This window comes from Candoia aspera, chromosome 1 (assembly GCF_035149785.1).
Source record: "Candoia aspera isolate rCanAsp1 chromosome 1, rCanAsp1.hap2, whole genome shotgun sequence".
Lineage (NCBI taxonomy): Eukaryota > Metazoa > Chordata > Lepidosauria > Squamata > Boidae > Candoia > Candoia aspera.
In genome coordinates, this window is record NC_086153.1 from 335,979,808 (window position 1) to 335,994,775 (window position 14,968).

A 14,968-nucleotide genomic window follows, 5' to 3' on the forward strand; every position below is an offset into this window, starting at 1 on the left:
CCACTGATGATGCAATGAAGGCTCCTTAGGAAGCAAGCTCAATTTTTTTTCAGCCTATATTGTGCTTTTGGGGATTTTTTTTTTAAGATGCAAAGAAGACAATAACATTCCTTGTTAATACACACACACACACACACACACACACGGAATTGTGCCATCGAAAGTCTCCATTTCCCTCCATTTCACGTGAACCAGGGATGGTCATGCAGAAAAAGACGAGAAAGACTGGTAGATTCTGGGATGATCAGCCACAGCTCTGCAAGGGTTTCCAACTGTTCAGTGACTGTGGTAACAAGATGACTAGTCCGCACCCTCAGCTCTGGGGGGGGGATTTGGGGAGGAATTCCAAGTTCTACAGCTGGAATGAACAAAGCATGAGGTCAGCAGGCCAGGACTTATGCAGGGAAGGACTTGAACTTCACTCATTTGTTCCAAGATTCATAACAGATTCATCACTGATTGTAAGTGGGTGGAGAGGAGGAGGAGGAGGAGGAGAGGAAGGGGGAAGAGAATCATTATGCAAAGCTGAGCTAAAAAATGAAATATAATCCAATGACATGCGAAGAGTTTTTCCTCCCCATTCAGTTGGATGATAGCATTCTATATGTACATCGGTGTTTCTCAACCTTGGCCGCTTGAAAATGTGTGGACTTCAACTCCCAGAAGTCCACACATCTTAGAGTTGCTAAGGTTGAGAAACACTGATGTACAGTATACTGTGCCCTTGATTAATTACATTTAATTATTCTATAGAAGCTGCCTTAAAAAAATCTATCCAGCTGTCAGTGTAGCATCCCTCTTCTAGCTTTCTAGATGTGTGACAAATACATCTCCCAGAATATCCAGTCAATATGGCTAAGGACCACTGGAAATTCTGGGAGTGGTTCTCCCAATAGAAAGTTGGGCAAGGCCGAGCAAATGTGTCCCTCCTCTTCCACCAAATGGGTCAACTTTCTTTGAGAACCCCACGCAGCCTTCCAAGGCCACCAATCAAAAGGTCTTCAGCACGAAACGGATCCAGGGGATGTAGTTGGCGATGCGGGTGTAGACGTCTGGAAACCACCGATCCCCACATCTCTTTCCGTTGAAGGAGATGATGCCGTGAACTTTTCTCCCACACACTAAGGGCCCCCCCGAGTCACCCTATAGAAGAAGGAGAGAGAGTGTCAACCATGGTGTCTCAGTAATGATCCTTGGGCAGATGGATTCCAGCACCAGCACCATACTCCCCCTTCCAATAGTGTGGAGAAGGAGGAGGAGGAGGAGGAGGAGGAGGAGGAGGAGGGGGAGGAGGGGGAGTGGAGGGGGAGGGGGAGGGGAGGAGGAGGGGGAGGGGGAGGAGGAGGAGGGGGAAGAGCAGGAGGAGGAGCAGGAGGAGGAGCAGGAGGAGCAGGAGGAGTGGAGGGGGAGGGATAATAACCAAGGACAGTAGAATCAAGGCAAAAGAATTGGAAAAAAATTAGACTACAGAGATGTAATGATCACAATGGGTAGATTAGATCTTAAGTATGAGCATCTGAGGTGGAATAACAAGCAGACTGAGCATATTTTTATAAGAACTAAATATTTTGGCTATATCAACTGCGGATTTACCAAAAATTCCTAGGTTCCTATCTGGAACTTCAATTTCCAAAGAACATCACTCAAAGATGCGATCCTTTTATTTGTTCTTTGTATTGTGTATTATTTTGTGTAATAATATTTTGTATATAATATTGGTATTAATGAGGAGGGGAGGGGGTAGTTGAAATCTCACAACATTTTGGCAGTCTTGCTCCTGAGCACTTGTACAAGAGTGTGCCAACATTTTGTGAGTTCTTAGCACCTTCTCACAAGTTCTCACAAAGCCTTCTGTCTACCTGGGGGATTCTGGAGGTGCTAGCTAGCGGGGTGGGAGGCATTCCATACCCCTGTCGCTGAACCGTGGAGCATTCTGGGGGTGTGGAGATCATAATTCAGGCCAACCCTAACCCTTTCTCAGTGAGGGGGGGCAACCACTGACTCCTAGTCCAGCTGCCCCCAGGACTATGAAAATAAAATAAAGGTGGCAGAAGAAACAAATCTGTCGACCTTCCACCTCCTGGAAAAAAGGTTGAGTTATAACTGACTGTAACTTTTATCAATAAATGGGGTCGTTTTGTTAAGGGATGTAGACATGATTTTCTTCTAGTACTATACCACATTAGTAGTAGTGCAGTTGATCGGTCTCAGTGCCCACTTTTGCACTTCTGTGATTGTTTTATGTTCTCTGACGGAGTTTATTTTTGTATTATTTTTGGTTTGTTTTCTTTCTTTGTTGCACATCGCCCAGAGTCGTAAGATAGATGGTTAATAAATAGAGCAGGGTTTCTCCGCCTTAGCAACTTTGCTCCACAGGCAAATTCATCCCTTTACACCAGTGTTTCTCAACCTTGGCAATTTTAAGATGTGTGGACTTCAACTCCCAGAATTCCCCTTGATGGCTGGGGAATTCTTGGAGTTGAAGTCCACACATCTCAAAGTTGCTAAGGCTGAGAAACACTGAAATAGAATGAATCAATAAATTTAATCAATCAACTTTTAACCAAAGGCCTAATGGATTACAGGATTAACCTATTGTCAAGTCTCAGCTTTGCAATTTTATCATTGCAATGTCAAACGTGGCATATAAAACTCGTAAGCATTCTGAGTTTCTATTTGGGGAAAGTCGTCTCAGGCTCACCGTACAGAAACCTTGCAGGACGGGACTGGTGTTGGCTGCGCAGACCATACCCTTGAACACGTGTCCTTGCCATGATTCGTTGCAAGCCTTCCTGTCCACAATGGTCGTGTTGGCTTCCATGAGTTCTGTGGGGACGGTCCCATAATTTGAGATTACCCCCCAGCCAAGAACATGGCATAGGAGCCCAGGGCAAGGATCGGTGTCAGCTTGTGGTAACTTGATCCGCTGGACCTTCGAGTTGAAAATGGCTGACCTGTTCAACTGCAGGCAGAGTGGGACAAAAAACAGATGTGGTGCTAAGGCCAGTGTTGCATTTTCAGCAACAATTCATCTACAAAGTGTGAGCAAAGGGCTCTGACCAGGAGTGTCTGCAGGGGGAATATAAAAACATCAAGATGGGGACACAACTGTGTGATGAAGCCCAACCCCTTTTTTACATGTAGGATGCCACCATCTGGACTTTGTTGAACCCCATGATCAGGGGTGTCCGCAGGGTATGGTCAAAAGATCTAGGTCATGGTGGTCCAACTGAAGGTCCACCCATAATGGGCAGAGCTGAGATCTCACCACTGTGGCCTCCATCTTGACTTTTGTAACCATACCTTGTGGACACCCCTGCCCTCACACAGATGCCCTTGGCTCTAATTGGGGTAGGGATAGGCTGACCATACGTCCCGTTTTGAACAGGACAGTCCCGTTTTTTTAACATCTCCAGACCATCCCGTCGTTTTAATATAAATGTCCATTTTGTCCCGTTTTCTTAAAAACCTTACTTAAAAATTTGAAAGTTCCTGCGAACCTGTCAGAACGAGGTCTGACTTTGAGTGGAAGGAGGGGGAGCTCAGCAGAAATGGCAGGAAAAAAGCTGCAGAGCTCAACCCAGCAGGAAATCTAAAAAGGAAAAAACAGGATCAGCTGATAGGCAGTGATCAAAGGGCGAGCCGATTGGCTCCTGCCTTGCAACGGCGGGAAGAAAAGAACGTAAAAGCACAGCCAGAGGAGGAATGGCTTGTCGGGGACAACTGTTCACTAGACTCTCCAGCCCAGCCTTGCCTCTCACAAACGAAGGAATCCGAAGATTCCCAGCCTGAGAAAACCAGGGAAGTTCCTGCCTGCCGATCCAGCCTGATGCCCAACCCTGCCCTGTTTTGCCATCCCAATGTCCCGTTTTTAACCTCGTCCCGTTTTGCCATCCCCATGTCCCATATTTGTCTCAAGGAAATATGGTCAGCCGAGGTAGGGAAGAATGGCTGGATTAGCCTATATTAGCCTACCTTCTTCTTGGTACCATCAGAAGTGCTGACCAAGATGATGGAAGGCAGCAGGTTGAAAAAGGCAGAGTTAGGATGTCATATTAGAATTGTAGACAATGCCCCCCCACACACACACAAAACACCCTCTATGCCAGAGGAAGAAAAGAGCAAACCACTTCTGTCTTGTTGCCAAGAAAACAGTATGGACTTGCCTATGTAGTCACGATGGTTCAAGCTCCTACCTCACCAAGTTGCTTTTGTAAACACAAAACAATCTGAATGCAAGTCTTATGCATCACGACAGGAAGATTCTTCTCCCACCCCCTTACATAAGCTTTATTTACAGTTTTATGGCCACCAGTATGTATGTGCAAAGCGATCCAAAAAGTTTGGGAGGGCCAGAAAGAAATGTTGAGGGGGCGCATTTCAGAAGCTGTTCAAAACAACTGGATTTCCTGCCACACGATCCAGATGTTTGCCATGTGGTGTGTCCTGGTGTAGAAAGTTATTAGCATTTCCACCCTGCTGGATTTTAGATATATAACACATTTTGCCTGCAATTATTTCTTCCTTTCAGAGGCCAGGATTGCCACCTAGCGTTTAATTTTTAGAACACAAAACAACGGAAAATGGACCTCTTATGTTTACTAATTACATGCAGTAATGTTAGTGTGCTGAGCAATGGTGTTGTGAGGGTCTGGGAAGTGAGAGACAGAAAGTATATTTTGCATTGATGAACAACTAGCATTTCAGTCCCCAGCTGTCTGAAAACTGTAGAATTTTTCCCAATCAAGCTTAGAAGACAACAGCAATCTAGATACACTAGTTGGCTGATTTGGTATAAGGTAGCTTCCTAAATGCCTTTTTAAATCTGCTATTTATTCAGAATCGTAAGGACTGGAATCTTACTTTATTTTGCACCAACGAATAACTGTTCAGCAAAAGAGCACATGGTTTTATGAATGCAAAGGGTCTTAAGCATAATTCCTGATGTTTTGACCACTTAGCTAAAACCTTTTCCTCTGAGGTCATTAGTTTTGCAAATGAGGAGGAAGGAAAGAAGGGAGGGAGGGAGGGAGGGATGGAGGAAGGAAACGAAAGGAGGGGGAAGGAAGGAAAGAAAGAAGGAAGGAAGGAAGGAAGGAAGGAGGGAAGGAAGGAAGGAAGGAAGGAAGGAAGGAAGGAAGGAGAAAAGCTGGGAAGGAAGGAAGGAAGGAAAAGAAAGGAGGGGAAGGAAGGAAGGAAGGAAGGGAGGGAGGGAGGGAGGGAGGGATGGAGGAAGGAAACAAAAGGAGGGGGAAGGAAGAAAGGAAGGAAGGAAGGAAAAGAAAGGAGGGGAAGGAAGGAAGGAAGGAAGGGAGGGAGGGAGGGAGGGAGGGATGGAGGAAGGAAACGAAAGGAGGGGGAAGGAAGGAAGGAAGGAAAAGAAAGGAGGGGAAGGAAGGAAGGAAGGAAGGAAGGAAGGAAGGAAGGAAGGAAGGAAGGAAGGAAGGAAGGAAGGAAGGAGAAAAGCTGGGAAGGAAGGAAGGAAGGAAGGAAAAGAAAGGAGGGGAAGGAAGGAAGGAAGGAAGGGAGGGAGGGAGGGAGGGAGGGAGGGAGGGAGGGAGGAAGGGAGGACTGGCTTTAGGATCTTGCACTAACCCATTTGGAGGTTTAATTGTATACCCAGGCAGATGCCAGTTTTCTCCCTACACTCACTTTGACTAGACGGATGTCATTTTGCACTGTCGCACTATCATAAAGTGGGTGAGCAATAGAGTTCTTGATTCCAAAGATTTGCTGTGAGGCCTCCGGAGTCTTGAGCGAATGGGCACCGAGGATGACACGGAAGAAAGCCGGCTGCCTGCAGGGGTAGATTGGGAGGAGTTAGAAGTGGCGATATTGATCCCTACATAAGACGATACCCATAAGCAAAAGCGACACCCCCCTCTTCGGGAGAAACTTCCTGTAGCTACTGGGAAACACAACACTATAGACACACACTGCTTTTTGAAGTGGAGTTTGGCACTTCAGCGAGCTCGCAGTTTGTACCTCAGTCATTGTGCTAAGTCGTGCAAACGTTTAGGCAAATCCATCACGTGATTCCCGTTTGGGATGTACAAAATACAGAAAAGGATTTAGAACAGAGTTTCTCAAATTTGGAAAACATGTGGACTTCAAGTTTAAGACATGTGGACTTAAGCAGGCTGGCTGGGGAATTCTGGGAGTTGAAGTCCCCATGTCTTCAAGTTGCCAAGGTTGGGAAACACTGATTTGGAAGAATTAAAATAAACAGCCTGAGCAAGAAAAAGAAAAGGAAACGTCGCTACAACTAGTTTACACCAACACCATTCCCTATTTCTCTAACTTTCTCTCCTTGCAGCCACTCCTGCTTCCACCATATTCATGCAATGCTTGATTTTCAACCATTGCTCCTTCAACTGCTTGCTTTTGAAGGTCTCTTCAAAACCAAGCTGGCTGGGGAATTCTGGGAGTTGAAGTCCACACATCTTCAAGATGCCAAGGTTGGGAAACACTGCTCTACAGATTGGCATGAACTGAGATGCCACCCCTACCCTCTCACACCTGAAGGAAGGCAAATGCCCACCAACTCAGTCCAGCCCTTCCACCAGATGCCAGGGAAGATGCCAAGGAAGATGTCTACTGCTCCCACACAAGCACTCAGCACCCCAGATGTTGTCCTGGGCCTCCCTCGCTCCCTCTGTGTCCGCCCGTGTCTTTTGCCATATGCCTATGCCCTATATCTGAAATGAACAGACCTTTTCCTAGGCAGATGCCCATTTATTCTTAGGTCTCCAAATGGCTTAATCAGTTTCTCACTTATTAATTCTCAATTATTCTGTCCCCAAACAGAATAATTCCTGCCTCCTCCCATCCTTCTGACACACATTTAGTTTTTCTGTTTTTTTAGGCTTTTATATTTTTCTTTTAACACTGTTAGCTGCCAGAGTCATGAACTTGAGACGGGTCGCCATATAAATTGAAATAATACATAAATAAATTTTAATCATCTCCTTCATAATCAAGCCCACCTGTTCACATTCATCCACTCCACTCCACAAAATCAGTCCATCGTCAGTGTGACCCATTACATCTTCCCCTCCCTCTTAGTTCCCAGACATACAACATGCCTATTTTTCTTCATTTCATTTCATTCATGCTCTTTACCATTTATTCCTCTTACATTCTAAGTGGCAATCCTCCATATGTCATGGCCACCATCAGATGAGCCCAGAGTTAGTGATTTCTTTGCCCAGCATGCTTTGGTCAATCAAGAGCCAGTTTGGCATAGTGGTTAAGATGCTGGATTAGAAACCTGGGGGCTGTGAGTTCTGGTCCTCCCTTTGTCATAGAAGCTGGTGGGTGGGTGACTTTGGGCCAGTCCTTCTCTCTCAGTCCAACCCACCTCACCGGGTTGTTGTTGTGGGGAAAATAGGTGGTGAGAGCATTAGGTACACCAACTTGAGTTCTACAAATATAAATCAAATACAGAATTTTTCATGTAATGCTTGTTCATAAAATTGAGAAGGCGTAGGCTCAGTTATCAGCCATAGTGGTATCTATGCCACAGATAACATTCCCTACTCACAGTATCTATACCACTCACTTTGAGTAGCATACCGCAAACACAACTGAAGTCCAGTCCTATCCCAAGTGTCTCCCACTATTTGGTACAAGATGGGATCTCTAATCCATCTGACTTCATGCCCAGATTAACTGGAGTATAATGTCACTGAGGGAATAATTTGGTCTGTTCTTCATCTACTTGCAATACATCCTACCGGCTCTTACTTACTTGTGAATTTCACAATGAGCTGCTGTCATCACCCATCTCCGTCTCACCAAGAATCCTCCGCAGATATGTTTGTTCTCCCGCTGGATGGATGCCATAAAGGGCCGAGAATGGGGTGTCACTTCCTTGCCCCCAATGACCCAAGTTCTCAAGGGCCCACGGGCAAAGTAAAGACCTGCACAAAGAGGCACAAGGGGAGGAAAAGATGCCTTCTAGATTCATCAGGAATTAATTACCCTTGGGCCAGATGTAGCCCACGCTGCTATGACCTGAATGGACCACCGTTAGAAATCCTGCTTCATTATATGAAGGTTGTAAGTTACTTTAGTGTCTGGTTGTTTCTGTTGTCACTGCCCCTGAAAAAGGCACAATTTTTCAAAACATGTTGGGCCAAATAAATACTTTTCCACTGGTGCTTGGGATCCTTCCCTCCTGTTTTTTAATGTAGGCAGGGAGCAGTGAGATTCAGACGGTGTTGGTGCAACACACTTAAGCAGGACTGAGAAAAACCTAGAAGATCTGTGCACAAAACATGTAAGCTTGATGTTAACCTTGCATAGGTTTTATAGCTTAACTGCTGTGGGTTAAGGATCATCCTATCTGGGCTGCAAAACTCTAAGGCAGCATTTCTCAACCTTGGCAACTTTAAGATGGGAATTAAGATGGGAATTCTGGGAATTGAAGTCCACACATCTTAAAGTTGCCAAGGTTGAGAAACACTGCTCTAGATGATCCCTAGAATATTCAGTGTCTTTTCTCACTGAAGTCATTGCACATGCAGTGTGTCTGTGTGTGAAAAGTCACAATGGCAGCCATGACTGCACAATCAAAACCCTCCCACTTTTCAGTGTGTGTTGAATCTTCTTGACTTTTCACACACACAGCCACACCCTGAATACCCTTAGCATAAGGATTCAAAGCTAGCAAAAATCCAACAACTGTCCAGGTGTGTCTGCAGAGTATAGTAAAATAGTCAAGATGGTGGCTGCATTGCACATAAACAACAGCTGGAGCTTCAATTGTACCATTGTGGCCACCATCTTGACTTTTTTGACTATACCCTACAGACACCCCTGCAAGCACCTCTCCTCTGTGTTAGGAAGACTGCAATAACCACACGTTAAACAACTAAATATCTGCTCGCCTTCCATGTTGCCCCAAATTTGCTACCTAAATCAACTAATCGACTTAGAACAAGGGTCGTGTTGGCTCAAATCCATGGCTGACGCAAAATTGTCCAGATAAGACCTGGACACTCCAGTGTAGAATAGAACAACCCCTTCTCGCAATCAAAATGTTTACAGCCCTTCTGTTCGGGCAGCCTAAGATTAAGTTTTTAAGCAACTGCATCACGCTGCTTCCTCGTGGTCAAATTTGTGATTTGTGGCAAAACCGAAATCTTTTTTACTTGTATTACTAAAGCTGAATCTCCTACAGTATACCTTCTACAGCTGTGTCAAATTTACAAACTGGACCAGTCACTCTTCTTTTTGCATTTTTTTATGTCAACCGTAGTGCCTCCAAACTCTGGCTTCCTTGGTGCCTTCCTTGGTTTTTATTGTTTAGCCGGACATGTCTACCCCGGAAACTTGAATCAATATCGCCAGGTGAGATTTGGGCACTTCTTCTTCGATTGAGAATAACTTCTGCTTTTCTTCTAAATCTTCTAAAGAACCCTGTCAGGTTTTTTAAAAATGAAATGTTAGCAATAATACCCCAAATCTAATGAAAAGAAGCATTAGCCTCACCTGCTTGGAGCAGGATCAAAAGTAGCAGCCGTGTCTGCAGCCTTGCTCTCTGCATCTTCCGGGAACGGGAGGAAGAACTGCGCCCGTCTTCAGCCTTCAAGAAGTGGCCTGTTGCCCAGTAAAGGAATGACAGATGCCTCCCTCAGTTCCTGGACCGGGACACTCTTGAAGGACCACATCCTCTGAGAGCGACTTGCGTGCCAGGCAGTGGGTGGGGGGCAGCCCGCCTTGGTCCGCTTCAACTTCCAAAGAGGGTTACTCAAGCTGTTGGCCGGTGCGGTTTCTTTGGGTAACCCCTTCCCTAAAAGGCTTTGGGATAAAGAGGAAGAAGCAGGCTGGATTTACCACTGATCAAGGAAGGACAGGAGGCGGGTAAGCCATCATCACTGCTGCATCTGTGACACAGGAACCTTCCACCCGTACAGCTGTGGCATGTGGCAACTTGGTCTTACTCTACGTTGGGGAGGGGGGCTTCTTGGAAAGACTCGCAAGTCTCTTTAACTTCTTCAAAATAGGGTGAGTCAGCCCTGCTGCTTTGGAAAGCCATCTCTAGGCTCGGATGCAGCCCAACCTTGCCCGAACATCCAAGCAGCCAATATTTGCCAGACAAGAAACCGAGGCAGAAGTCTAGTTCTCTTGGCGCTGCATTTTCTCTCCAGAAATTGATGGGTGCTTTCCAACACTGGATTCATCCCAAAGCCTGTTGCCTGATGTTGTTACAAATTACCTGGCCTTGAAGAAAAACTAGCCAGTGACACACAAGAACGGAGGCAAGGGTGGGGAGAAGCACCACATTTCTCTTTCTTTACAGGTTGTCCTCGTTTAGTGACCACAATTGGGACTGGCAAGTTGGTCATTAAGCAAAGCAGTCGCTAAGTGAAACCGCAACCGTGCTTATGATCTTACTTCAGCTTTCCTTTGCTTTACAGACCTGCGAAGGCTGTCAATGTGAGGATTGGTCGCAAAGTTACTTTTTCATCACCGTCGTCACTGCAAATGGTCGCTGAACAAGGACTGCCTGTATCTGTATAATTTCTCTACCATCTCAGTCCTTACACAGCCAAGTATCTAGACCAGTGTTTTTCAACCTCAGTGACTTTAAGACAGGTGGACTCTAACTCCCAGAATTCCCCAGCCAGTGGGAATTCTGGGAGTTGGAGTCCATAAGGTCTTAAAGTCGCTGAGGTTGAGAAACACTGATCTAGACAGTTGGCAGATATTAAGTTGTGTGTTTGTGTGTGCTTTCAAGTCAGTCTTGACCTCTGGCAACTACACAAGCATGTCTGTGCAATTTCCTTGACCACCTTTCCCAGAACTGGCTTGCACTGCCTTCTTCTTCCCAGGGCTGAGAGAGAAGGACCGGCCCAAAGTCAGTTGGCTTTCGTGCCTAAGAACTCACAGACTCAGGGCTTCTAGAAGAGTGCCTTTAACAGTTATACCAAACTGGCTCTCAGACATTAAAACAGCAATTAAATAAAATGACATTTTCATGACATTTTCAAACTTCAATCATAAAACAATAACTAACAATAAGAAAAATATCCACACATGCATATATATTATCATCATCAAGTTTATTACAGCCCTAAGGCCAGATACAATCAAAATATATAATATTGGCAGTATTACATACACACACACACACACACACACAAAACAATAAGATCTAAAAATAATTAAGAATAAAAATACTAAAATAAATCAAAATCAAATACTGTTTTAAGAAATTCTAAGCTAAAGTAAACGCGGTGGCGCTGCGGGTTAAACCGCTGAGCTGTCGATCGTAAGGTCGGCGGTTCGAAACCGCGCGGCGGGGTGAGCTCCCGTTGCTCGTCCCAGCTCCTGCACACCAAGCAGTTCGAAAACATGCAAATGTGAGTAGATTAATTGGTACCGCTTCGGCGGGAAGGTAACGGCGTTCCGTGAGTCATGCTGGCCACATGACCCGGAAGTGTCCTATGGACAACGCCGGCTCCAAGGCTTAGAAACGGAGATGAGCACCGCCCCCTAGAGTCAGACACGACTGGACTTTACGTCAAGGGAAACCTTTACCTTTACCTTTACCTAAGCTAAAGTAATGGTGCAGCATATCGTACAGACAGTAGCACAAAACTGGGCAACTTGGGAGGATATTCTCCTTGTCTGAAAGAAGTAACATTAAATAGAAATCACGTTCCCTACCTGGAAATTTCTTCAAAATCAGATATATAAGGGTCTGTCTAGACCGTATAGGGAACAGTGTAATAACATACGGCTTAGAGTTTCTATTGAGCCATCACCACATGGACATAACATGGCTGGCTGGGGAATTCTGGGAGTTGAAGTCCACACACCCTAGAGTTGCCAAGGTTGAGAAATATTTTCTGAACTACTGCCCTTCAAATTCTGCAGGGGTGTCTGCAGGGGGTGGTTAAAAAAGTCAAGATGGTGGCCATTATAGTGTTTTACGTGGAGCTTCAATCACACTATCGTGGGCTCCATCTTGACTTTTTTTAACCCTACCATGCGGACCCCCCCATCCTGCAACTTCTAGCATCCTTGGGCAGAGTAAAGATGAGTGGAATGGGAGTGCCATCGGATTCCAATACATTGAAGCCTGAACTAATTTTAGCTCACCCTTCGGGGCCCCCAGCAACTTACATCTCAGTTTTCAAAACCTGAAGGACCCCACCCCCGAGGAAAAAACCTGGGAGAGAGAACTGAAAAGGAAGACATAAGCCAACTCTTAAAACCGAAGCTCGGAGAGTGGATGAGACTGACGGAACAGGTCTCTTTCCTATCTCATCGTTCTATCTCTTCCTCATTCTGTAACAGCTTGAGGAAATGTCTCCTGGCTGGAGATCGAGACAGCTGGAGTGCAGCCCGTTGGAGAAGGCCAACCACTATCTTCATTTCATTCCCCAGAGCGTTTCCTGCACCGTTGAAAGCCATGTAGAGGGGGTTTTCTTATCCTTGCACCCTTTGCACGAAAGGGATGTTGCAACATAATTGTCCTACAATATGTCCGACATGTGCGACAGGAACCATTTTGAAGTTGCTTGCATCTGAGCCTCCATGGTGTGGCGTCTTGGTCATCTCCAGATTATCTTCACATTAACCTGTGAGGAGACTTGGTTCTGATCTGATGGCCTAAAGTCACTAACGAGCACCACATTAACCAGATCTCCCCAGTCAAAATTGAATAGGTTAACTATGGCCAGCTCCTGGTTCTTTGGCGGTTAGCTGAGTTTAAGGAATGTCAGAATTTTTAAGCTGGTCATAGATCCTCTTTGGCTGAGATATGAAATGGAGCAGCTACTGTTGCCTATAGCTTTGGGGAACTGGTGCTAGACCAATCTCTGTAATCAACTGCAGTAAAAATTTGGACTCTGTAGGACAGTGTTTCTCAATCTCAGCCACGTTAAAATGGGTGGACTTCAACTCCCAGAATTCCCCAGCCAGCCACTCATCTTAACTTTGAGATTGAGAAACACTGTTCTAAGAGGTAAGATTGGCAAACCTGTAAAAATTGGTCATGATGACCCTAGCACTTTACAGGTAGTTCTCACTTAATGACCATTTGTTTAGTGATGATTCAGTCTTACAACAGTGCTGAAAAAACTGACTTACAACTGATGCTCACATGTACAACCATCGCAGCGTTCCCGTGGTCAGGTGATCATGATTTGGGCGCTTGGCAACTGGTTCTCATTTATGACTGTTGCAGCATCCCGTGGTCAAGTGATCAACATTTTTGTCCTTCCAGGCTGGTTTCTGGCAAGCAGAATCAACAGGGAAACCACATGATTCAATTTAACAACCACATGGTTCACTTAATGGCCACAGTGATTCACTTAATGATGCCGCAAAAAAGGTCATAAAATCGGGTCAGATTTGCTTAATGACTGCTTCATTTAGCAACTGAAATTGGTTATTAAGCGAGGACTACCTGTAATTTACTCCTGAGGCACTGACATAATCTTCTTTAAGACTAAAGTATCAAGATTCTTCTGCATGATGGGTGAATACCTTTTTGACATGGATTGTTATCAAATCCAGGGCCTCAAACTCTGCGCCAGGTAACTTTTTCTTTTTCTTTTTCTTAACGGCCCGCTTAAAAGCTCTCTATCCAGCCTGGAGACTCTCTCTGTTCCCAAACAACCAACTTCAGAAAAATTAACCTTTTAGCCAAATCAGACCATTTTTATGTTCAACTTTGAAGAATCTCTGGCAAATGAATTTTTTATGGCTCTTTAGGTTGAGAAGTGGAAGAAGGAAACTTTTGGGGTGCAAAACATAGGATTTTTTTTTATTATGTGTTAGATTTATACCCCACCTTTCCTTCAAGAACTACGGGCAGTATACTTGACACTCCATCATCCAATTTTTCACACAACAACCCTATAGGGTAGGTTGGTTTACTAACCATTGTATCCTTCCCCCAAGAGGAAGTCATACTGGATTAAACCTTTTGTGGCCAGGGAAGTTTTGTTTGTAATCTTTGGAAAGCAGGGACTGTTCTTAGGAGGAATTCAACTTTTAATCCACAGCTTTGGTGTCTCTTGGTGCAGGCCTTAGTTCTAGACATGCCTAAGGTTAGACCAATGCAATTTAACAAAAATTAATACAATTTTAACCAATACAATTTTTTAAAAAATTAAAATAAAACCTCATGCAATGGGAGCCAATTTTAACTGGCAAATTTTATCTATTCTTCCTGAAGTTCTTTTTTTTAAAAAAACCCTCTGTGAAACTTCTTTTTGAATGAGTATGCAAAAAATTGCATCATTCCGGTTTCCTGCCTGCTCAATTCAAAATATTCTACTGGTTGATTTCCTAACAAGAGCTGGACAGGGAATACACAAATAAGCTTCACTAAAAAACTGATTTTATCATCCTCTTTTATTAGTTATGCCCCCCAAATAAAGGCTAAGGGATGCAAAAAGGGGGATATGTCATACAAGAATACTACACTGTATTTACTGTAGAAATCCTTTTCTCTGCAGTGGAGACAAGCCATGTTCATAGGAATCCCTCCTACCCACCCTAGAGGCAAGGCTAGAAAAAGTTCTGAAAGTTGCCTGCTATGAGAGAGGAGACCTCCTTATCCCAGTTTCAGAATGTCAAACCAGAAAAGAGAATGCAAAGAAATATGGTAGTCCTTGCTTAACGACCACAATTGGGACCAGAATTTCAGTCACTAAGTGAATCCAACCTGATTTTACAATCTTTTCCACTGTGGTCATTAAGCAAATCACCATGGGTGTTAAGCAAACCATGTGGTTGTTAAGCGAATCATGCAGTTCCCCATTGTTTTGTTTGCCAGAAGTCAGCTGGGAAGGTCAAAAATGGCAATCACCTGACCACGGGATGCTGTGACGGTCATAAATGCAATCTGCCAAGCACCCAAATTATGATCACGTGATCGCAGGTATGCTGCAATGGGCATAAGTGTGAGGACCGGTTGCAAGTCAGATTTTTCAGCACCATCACT

General features: G+C 44.7%; 1 protein-coding gene across 1 annotated transcript; it reads right to left on the reverse strand.

The window, feature by feature from the left end:
* Positions 1-728: 728 nt before the first annotated feature.
* On the reverse strand, positions 729-8,787 carry LOC134487460 (serine protease 57-like). Its single transcript, XM_063289279.1, has 5 exons — positions 8,773-8,787; positions 7,751-7,959; positions 5,653-5,797; positions 2,702-2,962; positions 729-1,143 (listed from the first exon to the last, which is right to left on the reverse strand). Exons 1-5 carry the CDS (start codon positions 8,785-8,787, stop codon positions 991-993), a joined length of 783 nt encoding a protein of 260 aa, XP_063145349.1. The 3' UTR covers positions 729-990.
* Between the last annotated feature and the right edge of the window lie 6,181 nt (positions 8,788-14,968).